This window comes from Notolepis coatsorum (assembly GCF_963971535.1).
Source record: "Notolepis coatsorum genome assembly, chromosome: 9".
In the NCBI taxonomy this organism is placed as follows: domain Eukaryota; kingdom Metazoa; phylum Chordata; class Actinopteri; order Aulopiformes; family Paralepididae; genus Notolepis; species Notolepis coatsorum.
In genome coordinates this window covers 65,475,995-65,499,212 of record NC_140173.1, presented here as the reverse complement: position 1 = coordinate 65,499,212, position 23,218 = coordinate 65,475,995, and the positions used below count along the sequence as shown (strand labels likewise).

At 41.8% G+C, this 23,218-nt stretch overlaps 1 protein-coding gene across 4 annotated transcripts in view; it reads left to right on the top strand.

Moving 5' to 3' along the window:
* cul9 (cullin 9) overlaps positions 1 to 23,218 on the top strand; it is a 288,372-nt gene that overhangs the window by 259,055 nt on the left and 6,099 nt on the right. For 3 of the 4 annotated variants that reach the window (XM_084320985.1, XM_084320984.1, XM_084320983.1), the window contains 8 exons: positions 1,169 to 1,333; positions 5,864 to 6,027; positions 10,936 to 11,029; positions 11,235 to 11,309; positions 13,624 to 13,734; positions 15,938 to 16,055; positions 20,157 to 20,290; positions 21,427 to 21,518. In XM_084320985.1, coding sequence (XP_084177111.1) covers positions 1,169 to 1,333; positions 5,864 to 6,027; positions 10,936 to 11,029; positions 11,235 to 11,309; positions 13,624 to 13,734; positions 15,938 to 16,055; positions 20,157 to 20,290; positions 21,427 to 21,518 — 953 coding nt within the window. Of the gene's footprint in view, positions 1 to 1,168; positions 1,334 to 5,863; positions 6,028 to 10,935; positions 11,030 to 11,234; positions 11,310 to 13,623; positions 13,735 to 15,937; positions 16,056 to 20,156; positions 20,291 to 21,386; positions 21,519 to 23,218 lie in introns of all 4 variants that reach the window. The other variant, XM_084320986.1, reaches the window with a different exon arrangement.

Here is a 23,218-nt window from a genome sequence, read left to right as displayed (position 1 = left end):
ATATAATTTGAGTCAATCACAAAATTCACAATCCGTCAATGTCATTAACAATGTGTTTCCCTGAACAATGAGTGAACTAAAAACCAACAGGTATTGTGCTTTGTCAGTAGGGATGGGTACCGTTCACATTTGAACCGATACGGTACCGGTACCTGTGAATCGATACCGGTACCCAATGGTACCTTTTTTCGGTACTTTAGTCTCTAAAAATGTAATCTACCTACCTCAGTTGTGAAAAAAAAAATCCAAACTTCAACCTCCACGTTTTCGGCTTGCCATTGCCCCGACTGCTTTGTTGTTGAATCAAGTCAAATCCTAAATAAGCATATATTGTGCGTGTGAACGTTGACATGAAAAGAAAATCTTTAAAAAAAATTAAGTGTAAAAAAATAAAAAATATATATATATTTTTTTGTATTATCGGAGCTATCAATACTTTTATCGGGATGATGCCATAATTGCTGATATCGGCCCGATAATTATCGTGCATCCCTAGTTGACTGTACTTTCCTGGAGTTGGGCTCTACTATAGCTGGAGATATCTGAGGAAGTAGTGTCTACAGATCACCAGAGGTCCGCTCTGGCAGAGCTCTCCAGACACATAATATGTTGGTAGGTTTTATGTCTGATTATCACACGTCATCCTCGCAACAGAACCATAGGATTAAGTTTGATAATCGGCGAAGTGGCCCTTTAAATTATACTCTTTGTCTCTCTCTCTCTGTCTCTTTCTCTCTCTCTGTCTCTCTGTCTCTGTCTTTCTCTCTGTCTCTCTCTTTCTGTTTCTCTCTGTCTCTGTCTTTCTCTCTGTCTCTCTATTTCTTTCCGTCTCTCTCTTTCTTTCTCTCTGTCTCTCTCTGTCTCTGTCTCTCTCTCTGTCTTTCTCTCTGTCTCTCTATTTCTTTCTGTCTCTGTCTCTCTGTCTGTCTCTGTCTCTCTCTCTCTCTCTCTGTCTCTCTCCTCTCTCTCTCTCTCCCTCTCTGTCTTTCTCTCTGTCTGTCTGTCTTTCTCTCTCTGTCTCTCTCCGTCTCTCTGTCTCTCTCCGTCTCTCTGTCTCTCTCCGTCTCTCTGTCTCTCCGTCTTTCTGTCTCTCTGTCTCTCTCTCTTTCTCTCTGTCTCTCTTTCTCTCTCTCTTTCTCTCTCTCTCACTCTCTCTGTCTCTCTCTAGTATGAGAGTGCCTTGCTGAGGGGCTATGTGGAGTGCTGCTCCAACCTGACGTGGTGCACCAACCCCCAGGGCTGCGACCAGATCCTCTGCAAGGAGAACATTGGCAGCATGGGAACTTGCACCAAGTGCTGCTGGTCTTCCTGCTTTAGCTGCAACTTCCCCGAGGTCAGAAACTCAAACCCCACCCTCTTTTCTTGATCCTCCAATCACAACTGTTGCTTTCCGGGACGTTAGTCATATTTCTAGATTTTATATATTAATTTGAAAATGGAACAATAGGTTTGAAGTTAATATCTTAAAAACAAAAAAAGATATAAACGATCCTTATACCAACTTTAATCCACAGCAGATTTGGTAGTAGTCGGAGGAGATTTCAAAAATGTGTTTTACATAAAATCCAAGATGGCGGAAAATCCAATATGGCAGACTTTATGGTTCCTTGAGGCAAATTTGTAGAGTGAATATAGTTGGATGTCTCTACCAAGTTTTGTGAAATCGGACTTAAGGCGTAGGAGGTCTGACCTTTCAAAGTGCAAAGGTTTGACCTTTAATTATAGCGCCCCCTTTAGGCCAAGTGGGGTCATATTTGTTGGAGAGCATTTACACACAACTTCCAATCAATGGGTCAAAGTTCATGTTGCCACCATTTACCATCTCGCAGGAATTTGCAAAAGCATTTCTAAAAAATAAAGATCCCCCACAACAACAATAGGGTTTCTGCACTTCGTTCTTGAAACCCTAATAAGAAGTGCATTTTCCTGTGTAGTATCACCATTAACACTTTCAGTGCCACCAGGTGGCGCCAGACTTAGTGCCTGAATGCCACCATCCACTTTAATGTTAACGTTAATATCGCCTAATCTATGTTTTAAATTATGGCTATGTGTCTAATCTGCCCGTGGCTTATCAAAGAATCATTTTCCAGTCAGTGCTGTCAAGGCAGATTGTTTTTTTATCGCTTCATTTCCGTTTGAGAGCATTTTGAAAAGCACCCGTTTTGAGGTAAAAAAAAACAGCCCATTCTGGGCCATTCTGTGATAATCGTCTTTTACTGGAATATTCCAGAACGTTGATATTTGTCAGCCTATTTATGAATCGTTTTCAAATAAACGCTAGATGATCAATATTATACGTACACGCACGCCCATTCGAGGCGCGCGCTGATAATAGCTGCTTTCATTTCCTCGTCGATTTTACAGTGAAACCGCTGGAGCACATTTCACAAAACAGCTTATATCTTCATCAAAATGAGTCTGATTATCCTAACACTGATAACATAGATTCCTTACCTGACATCAGATGGTATCCAACTGGTATATTCCAATTCCTGATCACCATTCGAAAAAATCGATAAGTGTATAGATCTAACGTGTATACAGTAGAACTCATGATCCACGGCGCTCAGAGGATCCATAATGAACTCTGGTAACCCCGGCTGCATCAGTGGACTGGAAAATGTGGAGTACAGGATTTTTTCCCCCATCCATTTTTATTGAGTCCATTCCAAAATCCCTGATGTCATCTGGGAGACGATAGGGGGCGCTTTTTTCCACATCTAATCGCCGGCGGCTCTTGGGTAGGCTAGGGTAGGCTCGCGTGATGCAATATGATTTCAGATCGCAAAAAAAAAAATCAGAGAAATCTCGTGAGTGGCTTTCAACGTGACTATTATAAATCCGAGAAAACTCGTGAGTGGCAATCAAAGTGTTAACACATTGATTGCCGGGGCGCCCCAGTGGCGAACCACATAGCGCGCTCAGCCGCGACACGGGCGACCCGGGTTCGATTCCCGAATCAGTCGTTATTTCCCGAATGTCTTCCCCCCACTCTGTCTCCCATTTCTCCTCTGTCTCTCCCTACTGGACTGCCCAGTAGTAATAAAGCGATAAAACGCCAAAAAATAAATCGTAAAAAAAGAAAATATTGATTGCCAGCCATTGTACCCATCAAAGTACCCAGTCTGCCACCATTGAAAGCCTATGGAGATGTTTACCTTCTTTGCAGGGCTATAACTTTTGAAATTGTATTGCTATATTGACATTACTATGGCCCATTCAACATCGATTATCTATCGTTCAGGATGTGGGAACGTTATATTTTTTCATTCATACATTGTTGTGTTACTAGCGTCGAGAATATAAGTATGTTTTTAATCTTTTCTGCTGTAATTCCAAAAACAGTAGTTATAGGCCCTGAAGCATATATAGATTATCGATTGGCGTTTCTTTCCCATACACGCTATATTAAAAAATTCAAATGTATATGATCGGTATACATTATGCTTCATCATGCGTGAAGGAAAGGGGGGGGGGGGTCGTTTATAATTCCTTGATCGTCAGTAACGGCTTTATTTACTATGGGTTGATATATTGATCAGATGGTTTGCAGTGAAATGAATAAACAATCGGGCTGAAAATAACGTTACTGTCCTCTTACCTTGCGCCGATGAGACTGGATGAGAAAGATCCCAATTATTTGACACCGATCTCCTACATCCATTTCCGGTTTGTATGGTGCAATAAACGCCGAAATCATATCGATTATTGCATTATGGCAGCGATCCATATGCACTATAGTGTTTGTCTGGATCCACGTAACAAGATGTGACTGCCGGAGGAATTTCCTCGACGCACCGATCACACCATCCGGTTTTGAGAGTGTAACTCGCCCGACCATCCACCAGGCGGCGGTATTGAGGCGTTGCAGTCTCATTCAGGGTCCCGCTGGAGCACCAGAGGTTGGCTGGATGAATTATGAATGCCATGGCGAAAAAATGAAATATTGATCTCAAAAACGCTGTACAGCGTTGTTGGCGTTCAACGCATGGCGGGCAATAACGCTGTACAGTGTTTTTGCCGCTGGATGTGTTAACAGTAATGGTATAAGAAGTGCTGTTGTATCACGATTAACATCACCTAGAGTCTAGACCCTAATCAGTCAGGCTTCACAGAAACGGCCCTCATTGCGGTCACAGAGGCACTTCACTTAGCAAAAGCGAAAGGCCTCTCCTCTGTCCTGATTCTCCTAGAGTCTAGGAGAGGCCTTTCACGTCTCAAGGGACCTAGACCTATCTGCAGCGTTCGACACAGTCAACCATCAGATCCTCCTCGCGTCTCTCGCAGGAATGGGAGTGGCTGGCTCTGCGCTGACATCATACCTCAATGACCGCTCCTACCAAGTGTCATAGAGAGAGACCCTGTCGGCCACTTGCCCCCCTGCGGACGGGTGTCCCCCAGGGCTCGGTCCTAGGACCCCTTCTCTTCTCCTTCTACACTAAATCTCTGGGTAACATTATCATGTCTCATGCCTTCTTGTATCATTGCTATGCCGATGATACTCTCCCTCAGATATCCACGTCTCTGAGCGGATCTCGGCCTGTCTGTCCGACATCACCACCTCAAATGACCAACCACCCTGACCCTGACTCTGACGACCAACCACCTCAAACTGAACCTAAGCAAAACAGAATTGCTCCAGCTGCCGGCCAAATCCTCCCCCCTGACCGACCTTTCCATCACAGTCGAGAATGCAGCTGTGACTGCGTCCCAGACCACCAAGAACCTTGGTGTTGTCCTCGATGACCAATTGAACTTCTCCACTCACATCGCAGCGACAACTAGAACCTGCAGATTCCTCCTGAGCAAAGTCGGAAGCATCCGCCCCTTCCTGACAAAAGAAGCCACCCAACTCCTCGTCCAATCAAGTCATCTCCCGCCTCGACTACTGCAACACACTGCTTGCTGGCCTCCTGGCCACTTCCACCAAGCCTCTTCAACTCATCCAGAACGCAGCGGTCCGCCTGATCTCAAACCTACCGAACTCAGCCCGTGTCACCCCACTTCTTAGGGACCTTCACTGGCTCCCCATTGCCGCACGAATCTGCTTCAAGGCCCTCGACCTCCCGCCTACCTCCGGTCAATGGTCTCTAACTACACACCCTCAAGACCCCTACGCTCTGCATCTTCTGGCCGTCTCAGACCCACTCCTATCCGAGTGTCATCAAGGAGAAGCCGCCTCTTCTCAGTCCTTGCCCCACAATGGTGGAACGAACTGCCCACCACAGTTAGGACAGCCGAAACCCGCCCAATCTTTCGCTGTCGACTAAAGACTCACTTCTTCAACCATTATCTGAAATGATCAAAGAAAAATTATAATAATACAAATATATATAGCGCTTTTCTAGACACTCAAAGCGCTCCCCACAATGTAGGGTGGAAATTGCCTCCTTCACCACCACTGGTAGCACCCAACCTACGCTACGCAGGCTCAATGGCTGCCATACACTGGCACCAAGCACACATCACACTACACAATGGCTGCCATACACTGGCACCAGGCACACAACACTACACAATGGCTGCCATACACTGGCACCAGGCACACATCACACTACACAATGGTTGAACGGCTCAGGACACAGGGATTGATATCAGCCAATTAAGGGGAAGGGATGATTAGGTGGCCTTGATGTCAGAGACCTGATTTGGAATTTGACCAGGAACATCGGGGGAACCCCCTACTCTTTACGATAGGCGTCCTGGGTTCTTTTGCGACCGAGATTCAGTCAGGACCTCGGTTTAGCGTCTCATCCGAAGTGTTGTATCGCCATTAACAATAATGGTATAAGAAGTGCTGTTGTATCACCATTAACAGTAATGGTATAAAGTGCTCAGAAGGCCCTCTCTCTCCCCCCAGGCTCACTACCCAGCCAGCTGTAGCCACATGTCTCAGTGGATGGATGACGGCGGTTACTACGACGGCATGAGCATGGAGGCCCAGAGCAAACATCTCGCCAAACTCATCTCCAAACGCTGCCCCAGCTGCCAGGCCCAGATCGAGAAGAATGAAGGCTGTCTACAGTACGTAGAGGAACCAGAGTCTCTGCATGTACAAAGCTTCTTTACTGAGGCCAGGCATGGTGGAATGTCTGAGAAATAATGAGCATATATATTTATAGTTGTTATTTTATTGATTTATTTAATTACATTTTGTAATCCCCACACTGAATGACATGCTCCCAATGTCACTGTTGACTTCTGTCCAGCATCAGAATAATTTTTCTGTCCAGCATCAGGATAGTTTCTTCTGTCCAGCATCAGGATAGTTTCTTCTGTCCAGCATCAGGATAGTTTCTTCTGTCCAGCATCAGAATAGTTTCTTCTGTCTAGCATCAGGATAGTTTCTTCTGTCCAGCATCAGAATAGTTTCTTCTGTCCAGCATCAGAATAGTTTCTTCTGTCCAGCATCAGGATAGTTTCTTCTGTCCAGCATCAGGATAGTTTCTTCTGCCCAGCATCAGGATAGTTTCTTCTGTCCAGCATCAGAATAGTTTCTTCTGTCCAGCATCAGAATAGTTTCTTCTGTCTAGCATCAGGATAGTTTCTTCTGTCTAGCATCAGGATAGTTTCTTCTGTCCAGCATCAGGATAGTTTCTTCTGTCCAGCATCAGGATAGTTTCTTCCGTCTAGCACCAGGATAGTTTCTTCTGTCCAGCATCAGGATCGTTTCTTCTGTCCAGCATCAGAATAGTTTCTTCTGTCCAGCATCAGAATAGTTTCTTCTGTCCAGCATCAGAATAGTTTCTTCTGTCCAGCATCAGAATAGTTTCTTCTGTCCAGCATCAGAATAGTTTCTTCTGTCCAGCATCAGAATAGTTTCTTCTGTCCAGCATCAGGATAGTTTCTTCTGTCCAGCATCAGGATAGTTTCTTCTGTCCAGCATCAGGATAGTTTCTTCTGTCCAGCACCAGGATAGTTTCTTCTGTCCAGCATCAGAATAGTTTATTCTGTCCAGCATCAGAATAGTTTCTTCTGTCCAGCATCAGGATAGTTTCTTCTGTCTAGCATCAGGATAGTTTCTTCTGTCCAGCATCAGGATAGTTTCTTCTGTCCAGCATCAGGATAGTTTCTTCTGTCCAGCATCAGGATAGTTTCTTCTGTCCAGCATCAGAATAGTTTCTTCTGTCCAGCATCAGAATAGTTTCTTCTGTCCAGCATCAGGATAGTTTCTTCTGTCCAGCATCAGGATAGTTTCTTCTGTCTAGCATCAGGATAGTTTCTTCTGTCCAGCATCAGGATAGTTTCTTCTGTCCAGCATCAGGATAGTTTCTTCTGTCCAGCATCAGGATAGTTTCTTCTGTCCAGCATCAGAATAGTTTCTTCTGTCCAGCATCAGGATAGTTTCTTCTGTCCAGCATCAGAATAGTTTCTTCTGTCCAGCATCAGAATAGTTTCTTCTGTCCAGCATCAGAATCGTTTCTTCTGTCCAGCATCAGGATAGTTTCTTCTGTCTAGCATCAGGATAGTTTCTTCTGTCCAGCATCAGGATAGTTTCTTTTGTCCAGCATCAGAATAGTTTCTTCTGTCCAGCATCAGGATAGTTTCATCTGTCCAGCATCAGGATAGTTTCTTCTGTCCAGCATCAGAATAGTTTCTTCTGTCTAGCATCAGGATAGTTTCTTCTGTCTAGCATCAGGATAGTTTCTTCTGTCCAGCATCAGGATAGCTTCTTCTGTCCAGCATCAGGATAGTTTCTTCCGTCTAGCACCAGGATAGTTTCTTCTGTCCAGCATCAGGATAGTTTCTTCTGTCCAGCATCAGGATAGTTTCTTCTGTCCAGCATCAGAATAGTTTCTTCTGTCCAGCATCAGAATAGTTTCTTCTGTCCAGCATCAGAATAGTTTCTTCTGTCTAGCATCAGGATAGTTTCTTCTGTCCAGCATCAGAATAGTTTCTTCTGTCCAGCATCAGAATAGTTTCTTCTGTCCAGCATCAGAATAGTTTCTTCTGTCCAGCATCAGGATAGTTTCTTCTGTCCTGCATCAGGATAGTTTCTTCTGTCCAGCATCAGGATAGTTTCTTCTGTCCAGCATCAGGATAGTTTCTTCTGTCCAGCATCAGGATAGTTTCTTCTGTCCAGCACCAGGATAGTTTCTTCTGTCCAGCATCAGGATAGTTTCTTCTGTCCAGCATCAGAATAGTTTCTTCTGTCCAGCATCAGGATAGTTTCTTCTGTCCAGCATCAGGATAGTTTCTTCTGTCCAGCATCAGGATAGTTTCTTCTGTCTAGCATCAGGATAGTTTCTTCTGTCCAGAATCAGACTAGTTTCTTCTGTCCAGCATCAGGATAGTTTCTTCTGTCTAGCATCAGGATAGTTTCTTCTGTCCAGCATCAGGATAGTTTCTTCTGTCCAGCATCAGGATAGTTTCTTCTGTCCAGCATCAGGATAGTTTCTTCTGTCCAGCATCAGGATAGTTTCTTCTGTCCAGCATCAGGATAGTTTCTTCCGTCTAGCACCAGGATAGTTTCTTCTGTCCAGCATCAGGATAGTTTCTTCTGTCCAGCATCAGAATAGTTTCTTCTGTCCAGCATCAGAATAGTTTCTTCTGTCCAGCATCAGAATAGTTTCTTCTGTCTAGCATCAGGATAGTTTCTTCTGTCCAGCATCAGAATAGTTTATTCTGTCCAGCATCAGAATAGTTTCTTCTGTCCAGCATCAGGATAGTTTCTTCTGTCCAGCATCAGAATAGTTTCTTCTGTCCAGCATCAGAATAGTTTCTTCTGTCCAGCATCAGGATAGTTTCTTCTGTCCAGCATCAGGATAGTTTCTTCTGTCCAGCATCAGGATAGTTTCTTCTGTCTAGCATCAGGATAGTTTCTTCTGTCCAGAATCAGAATAGTTTCTTCTGTCCAGCATCAGGATAGTTTCTTCTGTCTAGCATCAGGATAGTTTCTTCTGTCCAGCATCAGGATAGTTTCTTCTGTCCAGCATCAGGATAGTTTCTTCTGTCCAGCATCAGGATAGTTTCTTCTGTCCAGCATCAGAATAGTTTCTTCTGTCCAGCATCAGAATAGTTTCTTCTGTCCAGCATCAGAATAGTTTCTTCTGTCCAGCATCAGAATAGTTTCTTCTGTCTAGCATCAGGATAGTTTCTTCTGTCCAGCATCAGAATAGTTTATTCTGTCCAGCATCAGAATAGTTTCTTCTGTCCAGCATCAGGATAGTTTCTTCTGTCCAGCATCAGAATAGTTTCTTCTGTCCAGCATCAGAATAGTTTCTTCTGTCCAGCATCAGGATAGTTTCTTCTGTCCAGCATCAGGATAGTTTCTTCTGTCCAGCATCAGGATAGTTTCTTCTGTCTAGCATCAGGATAGTTTCTTCTGTCCAGAATCAGAATAGTTTCTTCTGTCCAGCATCAGGATAGTTTCTTCTGTCTAGCATCAGGATAGTTTCTTCTGTCCAGCATCAGGATAGTTTCTTCTGTCCAGCATCAGGATAGTTTCTTCTGTCCAGCATCAGGATAGTTTCTTCTGTCCAGCATCAGAATAGTTTCTTCTGTCCAGCATCAGGATAGTTTCTTCTGTCCAGCATCAGAATAGTTTCTTCTGTCCAGCATCAGAATAGTTTCTTCTGTCCAGCATCAGAATAGTTTCTTCTGTCCAGCATCAGGATAGTTTCTTCTGTCTAGCATCAGGATAGTTTATTCTGTCCAGCATCAGGATAGTTTCTTCTGTCCAGCACCAGGATAGTTTCTTCTGTCCAGCACCAGGATAGTTTCTTCTGTCCAGCATCAGGATAGTTTCTTCTGTCCAGCACCAGGATAGTTTCTTCTGTCCAGCATCAGGATAGTTTCTTCTGCCAGCATCAGAATAGTTTCTTCTGTTCAGCATCAGGATAGTTTCTTCTGTCCAGCATCAGGATAGTTTCTTCTGTCCAGCATCAGGATAGTTTCTTCTGTCTAGCATCAGGATAGTTTCTTCTGTCCAGCATCAGGATAGTTTCTTCTGTCTAGCATCAGGATAGTTTCTTCTGTCTAGCATCAGGATAGTTTCTTCTGTCCAGCATCAGAATAGTTTCTTCTGTCCAGCATCAGAATAGTTTCTTCTGTCCAGCATCAGAATAGTTTCTTCTGTCCAGCATCAGGATAGTTTCTTCTGTCTAGCATCAGGATAGTTTCTTCTGTCCAGCATCAGGATAGTTTCTTTTGTCCAGCATCAGAATAGTTTCTTCTGTCCAGCATCAGGATAGTTTCATCTGTCCAGCATCAGGATAGTTTCTTCTGTCTAGCATCAGGATAGTTTCTTCTGTCTAGCATCAGGATATTTTCTTCTGTCTAGCATCAGGATAGTTTCTTCTGTCCAGCATCAGGATAGTTTCTTCTGTCCAGCATCAGGATATTTTCTTCTGTCCAGCATCAGGATAGTTTCTTCTGTCCAGCATCAGAATAGTTTCTTCTGTCCAGCATCAGGATAGTTTCTTCTGTCCAGCATCAGAATAGTTTCTTCTGTCCAGCATCAGGATAGTTTCTTCTGTCTAGCATCAGGATAGTTTCTTCTGTCCAGCATCAGAATAGTTTCTTCTGTCCAGCATCAGGATAGTTTCTTCTGTCCAGCATCAGGATAGTTTCTTCTGTCTAGCATCAGGATAGTTTCTTCTGTCTAGCAGCAGAATAGTTTCTTCTGTCTAGCATCAGGATACTTTCTTCTGTCTAGCATCAGGATACTTTCTTCTGTCCAGCATCAGGATAGTACCGGCTTGGCCTGGTTATGGAAAGTGCATCTATTTTACTGCATGTTGGGTTTTCTTGCCCACCATGAATACCATTCATCACACAATCCTCCATTTCACATCAACCCCATCACAACCAGAGGCATTGCGTGTGTGATATGACTAAATATCATTAAACATAAATAATTCATATTTGATTTTTATTAAACAGCATGTCTTAACACCTCTCCCTCTGTCTCTCCAATGCCTCTTTCTTTAGCATGACCTGTGCCAAATGTAACCATGGCTTTTGTTGGAGGTGTTTGAAGCCATGGAAACCAACCCACAAAGATTACTACAACTGCTCTGCCATGGTTTGTTTAAAAAGAAATCGAATGTCTAATCCTTTTGATCCACAAAATAGCCTCTTTTAAGATTTAATAAATAAATATCGGGTAAAGAAATACATTTACTGGCATTTGCGTTCCTAATAATCAAATTCCACAAAAAGATTTTGAAGGAAATATGAATTCTTCATATATTTTCATGTGCAAATCTCTTGCTTTGTTTTTCTACCAGGTGAGTAAAGCAGCAAGGCAGGAGAAGAAGTTCCAAGACTACAATGAGAGATGCACTTTCCATAACCAGGCCAAGGTACTAGTCTACCTGATGACTCTAATTTCTCTCTTGCAGTCCTCTTTCATTAGTCAGTAAAGAGTGTTTACATAAAACACAATATGATACAAAATACTGAGTTCTAGGGGTGTAAAGGTACACGTATCCGTACCGAACCGAACCGTTTCAGTGTGTACCGTACCGAACGAATACAACGGTATGTTAACCACTAACGACCGCCCACCGGGGGCTGTTTTTTTTTCACAATCTAATATAATAATAATTATTATAAAAAAAATTTGCAAGTCTATTATTAATTTCAATATAGAATATTCGTTGACAGCCCTACACGTACAATTAGTTACTGCACACTACATCACCCCTGAGTGGAACATGGAAAGCCAAGCTTTCCCCCACTGTACCGAAAACCCGTACCGAACCTTGACTTCAAAACCGAGGTACGTACCGAACCGTGTTTTTTGTGTACAGTTACACCCCTACTGAGTTCACGATTCAATGTTAACACAATATTCTGAACACAATTTGAAGAAAATGTGTGATGGAAAAGTTGATTATTTAATTTATTATAATAATTATTATTTTAATAGTATTGAAAATATATATATATCTTTTTATTATTACTTTTTTAAACAAAACACGTTATTGTCTAATCTCGCAATAAATGGCAATACAAATAAAGTTTAGCTGAGACTGGCAATTTCAGGGCAGTTTTGTTGATATGATGATAAAACTGCCCTGAGATCGTTAGTCTCAGCTAAACTTTATTTTATTATATCTCTAATCATATCAACAAAACTGCCCTGCGATCAGATCGTAATGGCTGAACTCATCACAATCGATTTCCCCATTTCTGAATATGCATATTATCACATTTTCATTTTGCATTATTTCAATATAGAAGAAGATTACTTTGTCAAAGTACACAAGGCAATTGAAATTTGTATTTTGGCCTATCCCCCCTAGTTACACATACTCACAGTCCTCATATCCCTCCTAGTTACACACAGTCCTCCTATCCCTCCTAGGTATACACAGTCCTCATATCCCTCCTAGTTACACACACACACAGTCCTCATATCCCTCCTAGTTACACATACACACAGTCCTCATATCCCTTCTAGTTATACACAGTCCTATCCCTCCTAGTTACACACAGTCCTCATATCCCTCCTAGTTACACACAGTCCTCATATCCCCCCTAGTTACACATTCACACAGTCCTCATATCCCTCCTAGTTACACACAGTCCTCATATCCCTCCTAGTTACACACAGTCCTCATATCCCTCCTAGTTACACACACACAGTCCTCATATCCCTCCTAGTTACACATACACACAGTCCTCATATCCCTTCTAGTTATACACAGTCCTATCCCTCCTAGTTACACACAGTCCTCATATCCCTCCTAGTTACACATACACACAGTCCTCATATCCCTCCTAGTTACACACAGTCCTCATATCCCTCCTGGTTACACATACTCACAGTCCTCATATCCCTCCTAGTTACACATACACACAGTCCTCGTATCCCTCCTAGTTACATACAGTCCTCGTATCCCTCCTAGTTGCACACAGTCCTCATATCCCTCCTAGTTACACACAGTCCTCATATCCCCCCAGTAGTTACACATTCACACAGTCCTCATATCCCTCCTAGTTACACACAGTCCTCATATCCCTTCTAGTTACACATTCACACAGTCCTCATATCCCTCCTAGTTACAGACAGTCCTCATATCCCTTCTAGTTACACACAATCCACCACAAATATGCATTTCATCAGAGAGGTCAGAGCGCAGGGTCGCCCGCAGTGCAGCGCCCCTGGAGCAGTTTTGATGTTTGCTCAAGGGCACTTAGGCAGAGATGGTGGGCACCATAGATGTAATACCAGCCACCCTTCAGTCACCAGCTCACAGCTGGAATACATTGATTGATTGATTGAAAACTTTATTAACAGATTGCAGAATTCACTCACACATTCACACACTGACGGCGGAGGCAACCATGCAAGGTACCAACCTGCTCATTGGGAGCAATTAGGGGTTAAGTGTCTTGCTCAAGGACACATCGACACGCTGCCCGGGAGGAGCGGGAATCGAACCGGGAACCTCCGGGTTACCAGACAACTGCTCTACCTCCCGAGCTACTGTCGCCCCTCTAGGCCATCCTGCCTCCCCCTCTTTTTTTAATGATACATTTGTATATATATTATCAAACCCCTACTTTACATGAATATTGTTTTTATTTGTACACCAGGTGCCCATAGTTTATTTTGTTCAATGTTAGTTAAGTTAATGTCTTTTATATTCATCCTTGCTTCTGTGAAAGGATTTTGCCATCAACCTGGAGAACAAGGTCTCCTCCATCAATGAAGCTCTGCAGATGAAGTCCTTGACTTTTGTCATCGATGCTTGTAAGGTCCTCGCTCAGGCTCGCAAGGTAAGAGAGGAAACGCAACAGAATACTGAATTAACAAACACTTTAAAGGGAAACTATTATTATTAGCCTGGTATCGGTCCGAGATTTATTTAACACCGACAAAGGAAGCAAACTTAAATTTTTCTTACAAGCATTGACTGGAATGTTGTGTTCATATCTCACGGGTCGAACAAACCTCAACATTATTGCCATAAAATACAACGTATATTATTTCTTTACCTTTCTGTGAACGTCTGAGAAAAAGACACGACTCAATCCGGTAAAATCTTACGCAACTGTTTTCATTATCCTGAAGTAACTGTACTTAACCTGTTAAGCCTTAACTTTAAGCTTTTCTTTATCATAAATCGATCAATAGAGACCGTATTAGATCCCCAATTATCATATCATGGGGTATCATTGGAAAGCCACACTCATTGGCTACAACCCTCGAGATCGCCAAATGATTGACGGAGCTAGAGCCCCGGGAGTCGCGGGTGGTAATGTGTACTTTTGCGTACTTTGGGGCACGCCTCACATATCGGCATGTAACTCGAGAACCTCTGAACGGATTTTGTCACCTGAAAGGGCAATCGACAGGCAATAAATAGGGCTTTAATTCTATCTATATTGTATTAAAAGAAATGCACACCCGAGCCACTAGAGGTCGGCAAAGAATCGTCCACATGTGGGCCCTTGGATGTTAAGAGGTTAATGTTTTTAAATATTTCTTTTGTAGCATGACCGAAAAGGTGTAGGCTGAAGCCGAGGCTTATAATTGCCTACCCTTTTTACATTACATTATTTACACACACAAAAAATACAAAAAAATAAACATAATTCAGTACATCATTTAGCAAAGGTTACAAAAGTTTCATAGTTTTATGTACAAAACGTATACACAATTTTTTTTAAATTTTTTATATACCGGTATATCTTTTTTCCTTTTCTTTTTTTTCCCCCCTTTGTCACTATTTGAATATAGTTATGTTATAGATCAAATATAATTAGGATAATAATTAGGGATGCACCGAATGGGAAATTCTTGGCCGAAACCGATATCGAAAATAGGAAACAAGTTGGCCGAAAACCGAAAGCAGAAAAAGATTAATATAAATATATATATAATGTTTTTTTTTTTTTTTTTTTTTTGCTACCTGATTATGGCAAAAGACATGATTATGGCAAAACTTAACTTAAATAATATTAATAATCACTATTATGGGCCCATACAACATTTATTCAGCACTTTTGAATGCATACATTAATTCCAGACTGACTGCTGAAAGATTGTACAATTTAAACATTTTCTCTTTGCATACAACAAAATGTGCATTAAAGTCAAGTGCATTTTCTTTTCTCTGTAGGATAACTACAACAAAGTGCATTCAGAACAAAGCCAAGGTGCTTTAAAACTGCATAAAGATCTGCATAAAGATACACACAGGACTGTTGTATTTACTACATCTCCCGTGACTCTTAGTGGGGGATGACGTAGCTTACGAGAGACGGGTCAAAGAGGAATGGAAGCATTGTTAGCTAGCTTAACGCTAACCTTAGTTCAAAAGGTTTTAACCACGACGGGCATATAGTAATGGTTTGTATCTACAAACAACCCTGTAAATGATCTGCCCTTTCTTCATTTGCTTAGATTTTTACAATACTTGTTCTCAAGGAGTTGCTGAATGAGCTCAGTGGCATCTTCTTACTTTTGATCATTATTAGCATGGTGTTATTCACAGTCAAAGATGGAAAAAATATTCTCCTTGGTGAATATTTTATATTCTCCTTTGGTTCATTACGATTTACTCCATCATAGTAACAGACACAATATATCTGACACTAGGAATACATTCCCTGAGGTCCATAGATGTCCCTAGATACCGAGAACATGCAAATGGACCTTGTAGTTGTGGAGCCATTCTTAATTTACTTGGGTATGTACTTTTAGCCGAATCTTCTGAAAATGTGGCTAGGGATTAACAGGTTAATTGTTCATTTATTTATATTTTTGCAGCATTTCTGCATTATTCCATAGGACAGTGAATGACAGGAAAGCAGGGGGAGAGAGAAGGTGGATGAAATGCAACATAGGTCTAAGGCCCCATTCTAACTTTGTACGTTTCTAATTTAGGATGAATCTTGTATTGTGCGACAGAGATTATATACTGTGAACCTACAGCTGCAATAGAACCAGCTCAGTGTTCTGACGGCTGTGTTCCAGGTGCTGGCCTACTCCTGTGTCTACAGCTACTACAACCAGGACACAGAGAAGATGGATGTGATGGAGCAGCAGATGGAGGCCCTGGACCTGCACACTAACGCCCTCCAGATCCTGCTGGGTGAGTTGAGATTAGATGAGTTGAGGTTAGGGGAGTTGAGATTAGATGAGTTGAGATTAGATTGGAGGTGTTGGGATTAGGTGAGTTGAGATTAGATGAGTTGAGATTACGTTGGAGGTGTTTGTTAGTTGAAGCCTAAATGTGGCTGAATCTCCAACCTTGATCACTGCTACTGGCAGTAATCTAACCTTCTTACTGTCTTCTACTATCATGCACTCTAGTCTCTTCCACTAATTAATCTTCCTTTTCTATATTACTACATACTATACTAATATGTCTCTACTACTATGCACTCAACACTGCAGCACCCTAGTTTCAACACTGTTTGCTGAACATTGTTACTCAGCTGAACTCGAGAGTAGTACCCTTCCTGCTGACTTGTCCTACAGAACTGGATAATCGCTTTGGATAAAAGCGTCAGCTAAATGTAATGGAGAGCTTCTTTTCCTTGTCAATGATGTGAGTGCAAGACCTCATGTCCTTTTTGGATGATGGAGACATAGTTTATAGACATGTTGCTGCTTCCACTCTAAAGCCTCTGGACTGTATATCATTCTGCCATTAGATTTATCACTGGTGACAGTTATGGTACCCATCATTGTGTCCTGTATGATAAGGTTGGGTGGTTCTCTCTGGTAGAGAGATGTGACTTGCATTGGCATCTGTTTCTGTATGAAGTCATTATTGATGATCTGCCACCCTACATCACTTCATTACTGGACTGGAAACTCTGGACCTGATCATAATCTCTCTGGTGACTAGGGCTGTCAACGATTTTTTTTTTTTTATCTACCCGTTTCCCCTCCTTTTTCTGTGATTTTTTTTTAATTTATTTTTTCTCCCTCCCCATCCCAATTTACCTCTCGTGCCAATTCTCCCTTCCCTGTCCTGATCGTTGCTCGCATATGCCCCCCACTGGCCGGTTGTAGGGAGGATAGAAGCCTTGCATCACATGTCCCCTCCGATACATGTGGAGGCAGCCTGTCACATATTTTCACCTGCCAGCGCGGACTCTCATTTGGCGAGGAGTAACGTGTAGGAGGCTCACACTGCCCCCGCCATTTTCCTGACTTTGCTGTGCAGGCGCCCCAACCGACCTGTAGGAGTCGCTGTTCACAACGACCAGACTACCACCCTTCGACTTCCTACCCGCTAACTCTGCCAATTGAGTTAGTATGATGACCGGCCCAAGCCGGAGACAACGCAGACAGCCGGATCCGAACCCGGTGTCTCTTGCGTTGGTGACGAGCGCAATGTCCGCTGCGCCACCCAACTGCTTTGTCAACGAATATTCTATATTCGAATTAACACTTTAATCGCCGAAGACGCTGGTCAGCGTCTTTCCCCGCCATGCTTATTCTGCCGAAGACGCTGGACAGCGTCTTTGATATCAATATTTCAAAAATCTGTGATCGAAATCATATTTCTCCCCCGGAGACATTATATGTACTGGTGAGCCCCTCTCAACTCTCCAACGGTTCAAGAGCGCCATCTGGTGGCCGATCGGCGGATCGCCCAGGGCAGAAACAGGAAGTGGAAGCTGGTGCTCATTTCAATTCGGTCCGATCACTCGCTAATAGTCCCAGGACTCGAGCTGATCACAACGGATAGCAATCCGTTACCAATAACTCGATAAACAACATGATTTCGACGTATATACTATTATACAACCTGGAAATGGATCGGATATTTCGACATCCCATAATAGAAAAATGTCTGTTCCACGCTCATCTCCCAACGGCGTGAGGAAGCTACGGTGAGTTTCAGCGTTATTTTTTAATGTCTTCGATACTAACTGCTCTAATGATCATATCACCCACACTAGATGAATGATATAACGTTGCCCACGGAATTATAAACGACCCCCCCCCCCCCATCCGGTCAACATCAGATCATACGTAGTAACTCCTAGAAGCACGTCCAGTTGACATTTTTTATCTCGCACAGATTCCTATCAAACTGTATTTGATCATCAATATAATGCATTTAGGGCTATAAATCAAGTTCTGGAGAAAGCTGCAGAAAACGATAAAAACATACTTATACTTTAGACCGTATTTTAGTATGAATATGTGAATGAAAAAGTATAACGTTGCTACACCCTGAACAATAGATATAGGACGTTGAATGGGCCATAGTAATGTCAATTTAGCAATACAATTTAAAAAGTTATAGCCCTGCAAAGAAGGGGAACTTCTCCATGTTAAATAGGGCTGGCGAGGGATGGTAAATTATGAATTTAACCCCGGCTATCAAAGTGTTAATAATCTAATCTACATTCGATTGTAAAAATGTATATTCGAATTGTGTGAATTGTGTTTAAAAAAAAATTTAAACAGCCCCCGCGGTCCCCCCTCTCGACTTCTCGCGTGTGTCTGAACATGCTGCATGACGGACAGGAGAGACGTGACAGCTATATCATTGGATATCACTGCGCCCTTTACGTGCACCTTACGTTCACACTAATGCAACGAATTGTCTATTGGCTCGGCAGCCTGGCATTCGTGTGACATCATGTCCGGAATCAACCAGGAAATGGCTGACGGCTAATAGTTGTTGTCATCGTCGCAAATTGATAATAATCACAAGATACATTCAGTGCTGGATCTAACGAAATGGATTTAGGGAAAGTTCAAGACCGGACCACAAAGCTTCTGGAAGTGTTAAAGGGGAACTATTTTACTATTTCTTTCACTATTTGGGCACTTTTACACAATTCCTGTGAGTCTATGGAACACCTCTGTAATATATATTTTTTTTTTATTCATTGTTTTGTATTTCTAATCAAGTCCTCAAAAACAGCATTTTTCTACCTCAAGATCTCGAGCTGTTTTGAGCCTGGGCACCTAAACCACTGCGCCGCGTCATGTTCGCCTGAACATTAACATGCAGCAGTGACTATATGACATCACATATAGGCACATTTTCAAACGACTCAGTTCAGTGAGGGTGAATATTGTGAGAGGAGAATTGGAAGAATGCGCCAATATGAGAATTTTGAGACATAGATCATATTAATATAAGTTCACATAGCTAGGAAACAATGCTAAACACTCAAAAAGGCCATTTATAAGATAGTTCCCCTTTAAAGAATGACACGTGACGGCGCTTCCAATTCGTACGGCGATGGTCTACCGGCAGCTGAACCAGTTAGCGTTAAGTCAGCTAACTAGCGTTGTGTGCTAACGCTAGCGTTTTGAGAGTTATAGCGTCAAGCATTTTAGTACCCCAACTTTTCCGTTTTTAATAGCACTTTATTGTAAATCATCCCTCAGGGCAAAACGACGACGTTTAGTCACATTTCTAGGAATTGTGTGCCTTAATTTTATTTAAACAAAACATGAAACAAGTATATAGGCTACTGTAGGCTTACTGAACAGATATTGAATGATTAATTGACAGAAGCATCATACGGATCCCCAATGTTTTGATTACTATTTCACGTTTAAAAAAATATATTGTTTATCACGCCTTTTTCGGAGATGCGCTGCTGTGTATAAATGTCCGTTCTATACCATGAACTTTCATTAATTTGATCTTGCTCCGAGAGACAGACCCTTCTGAGAGATTTAGATTATACATTATTCTACTTATGCTGGTGTAGGTATGTTGATATTTATTTTGTTTAAATAAATGACCTATAGCCAACTAGTTATGTCTCCCGTTATATTGGTTTGCCCTCTTGTGGAAATAATGCGCAACAATAGATATTCGAATGGTTCGAACCTATGTTTTTTTTTTTTTTTTTTGAAGGAATATTCTAATGTCATTTTTGGCCCATTTTGACAGCCCTACTGGTGACTGGCTTACGCTTAAGATCCCCAGAGTTTGCACTGAATTAGGGAAATCAGCTTTTAGCTTCTGTCCCCCAGACACTTAACCCAATACTTTAATATCCATTGGTCAGTTTAAATCAACCATTACACCTCAGTCTGTAGTTGTTGTGATTTGATTTGAATTGTTCAATTAATTGTATTTTCTGTTTCCATATTGTTTTTATATCATGTATTGTTCCTCTCAGCATCATTGTAAATGAGAGCCTGCTCTCAATAATCTCTCTAGGTTGAATAAAGACTGAATGAATGTGTGTCTGTCTTCCAGAGGAAACCTTGCTGCAGTGCACTGATCTGGCCTCCTGCGTTCGCCTCCTGAAGCCGGAGCACCTCAACACCGGCCTCGAACTCATCCGCCGCATCCAAGAGCGCCTGGTTGCCATCCTTCAACATTCTACACAGGTGAGAGGAGCCTCCCTTCAGAACCTGGTTGAAGCTCAGAACTTGTACTGATGAGTCTTTCTTGGGTCAAAGGTTTCTTGATCCCCTTTATCTTTGTTGGTTTGTTTTGAAAAGGAGACCCAGAGAACGAGCAGCACATTTCTGAGGTTCAACCAGAGACCAGGAAGATACGTAGAACCTGATCAAACGTTAAATATTCAAACTGTTAAAATTCAGACTTGGAGTAATCCTGCTATTTATGTCACAACCTGCTTTCCAATGTCCCAGATTATTCGAATCACTCCAAAAGTAACATGCCTCGTCTTCCAAAATGTGCCTTTACCAGTGTGTTTATAGTATGTATGTACATATGTATATATCCAGGAGCACCTTGCCTCCCTAAAGCTGTTTTGGGTTCCTCTCCTCTCTGCCCGATTCAGATTTATTTGCCGTATGCAACAAGTACAATGGAATTCTTACTCTCTGTTTGCTCCATCTGAATTGTTTTTTTTTAGACTAACCAATTGAGACTAGCCAAACTAACTAACCAAACCAAATTAACTAACCAAGCCAAACTAACTAACCTAACCAAACCAAACCTAACTAAACTAACTAACCAAACCAAATCGTATGGACACTATCTCCACCATTATGAAGAAAAGGATGTCATGTCATTCTATTAATTGTGACATTCTTTCACCAGAAATGGGTACCTTTTATGTTGCTTTTTTGTCTGCCTGTAATCAGAGCTCTCTATATATAGAGATGAATTCCAACAAATTAAATTTACTCAGGATTCGTTTTGATTTTGTAAAAAAGTGACATCATCCCAAATCGAAGTTATGGATTAGTCATTGGAAAAGTCATATAATCTGATTTAGCTAAATATATAGCAACCGTGCATATAGCAACAAGCTCATCACTGAATATTGGCCTGCAGTGGAATCAAAAATTCTCTCAAACACCAGCTAAGATGTTTTCAGGGAATCCCGAATGGCCTAAATGTGGCTAAACTGGGTCAAGATCTTATCACAATGAATGAAGTCAAAGATGTCTTTTTGTTTTTGGTGAAAACCAGGATGCTGCTAACTGGATGCTTTTGTTATTTAATCGGCAGAGTGTCATGACGGTCTCTTGTCTGGTCTCTCAACCCACAGGACTTTCGAGTGGGGTACCAGTCCAAGACGGGCCAGGACCAGGAGTCTGCTCAAGCTTCAAATCTCTCTAACCAGACAGATCCTAACAAAGTGTGAGTGAACCCGTTTACATCTACTGTTTTCTATTCACTTCCACCCTATTTTACATCAGTCAGTACTTATTTATGGAGAACATTTCATATACAAGGCAAACTCTGCTTTACTCAAAAGAAAGGGAGAAATTGTTGACATAATGTTGTGTTTTTCTTTTTTCAAATGTAGCCAAGAGTAAAGACCATAATCTTGTCAAAACAGAAGCCATAGTGTATATTTTCAACAATATTTATAGTTGTTTGTTTACCAATAGTCTAAAGTGTTATTAGTGGGAATGTCTTCATAATTTAGCAAATATCTGCCATTTTGAATTTGCGTTGTGTCACAGTTTGTAGTCATCTGAGGAGAGGGCATCCAGAGCTCTCAATGAGCGTTGACATTTCGAAAAACGACATTACCTAGCCGATTCCAGCTTTCTGCAAGCAAATGACTTGTGTATGAATTTATTTTATTTCTCTTATTTCTCTGGATTATCTATCACAAAACTGAACGTTATTGGCATAGATTGGAGTGTAGTTACTGTGTCTACCTTCTGTGAACGTTTAGCAACAATCCGCGTTGCAACAGACAAGATTTCTGACACTGGGAATACATTCCATGAGATCCATAGATGTCCCTAGATACCAAGAACATGCAAATGGATCTTGTAGAAGTGGAGCAATCTTCCATTTACTTAGGTATGTATTTTAGGCGGATTTTCAGAAAATAGGGCTTTACAGGTTAATGTAAGTAGATTCATGATTCAAGAGATTTATTCGTCACATACATACACAAGACATGTAGTGAAATGAAGGTGGCCATACCCGCCTTGATTGTGCAAAAGAATAAAAATAATAATAGAATAAAATAGACATGATAAAAAGTACTAAGACACCTGTAGTGTGTTTGTGTGTGAGAGAGTGCAGGAAGTGTGGTGTGTGTGTGTTCATGTTTGCTTGTGTGTGAAAGTCAAGTTAGACCGCGCTCACAATAATTTACACTGGGTGCTGCAATCCCGAAGATATAAGTAGAAAAAAGCAGGAAGCCGGACCAGCACTCTCAGGTTTCGACCATTTTAATCGCAGCCGGATACAACAGACATGTTTCAGAACAGGTGTTCCTTCTTCAGTGTTAATCGCTAGCCATTAACACTGAAGAAGGAACACCCTCTCTGAAACATGTCTGTTGTATCCGGCTGCGATTAAAATTGTCGAAACCTGAGAGTGCTGGTCCGGCTTCCTGCTTTTTTCTGCTTGTGTGTGAAGAAAAGGTGATCATCAGTATTAAAAAAGACTAGACTTAATTTAACGAAACGACATGTCTTAGTAACGGTGACTTGCAGCCTGACGTTAGTTTTCGAAAAGGGCGAAACTAATTTCCCATATCGCATCAATTCTTTAACCAGAAAATCATCACTAATGAACTGCGCAATGTTTGATACCGTCACCCTAGTTGATGGTGTGTTGAGCGGCGATACGGAGACAGACCTGTCATCAATAACAATACCTGCTTAAACCACTCTATTCACTTTCTCAACTTCATCCACAAAAATCACTGCACCATTCATTCTCGCAGCATATTTAATGCTGCCGTGACCAATAACTTTTTCGATGGCCAAACTGTAATCCTCCACTGAACAAGGAAGATCAGGCGAAACTTTAAAGCCATGTTTCCTAGTGAGTTTAGAAAATAGTTTGAACTACTTTAAACTATAACTTAA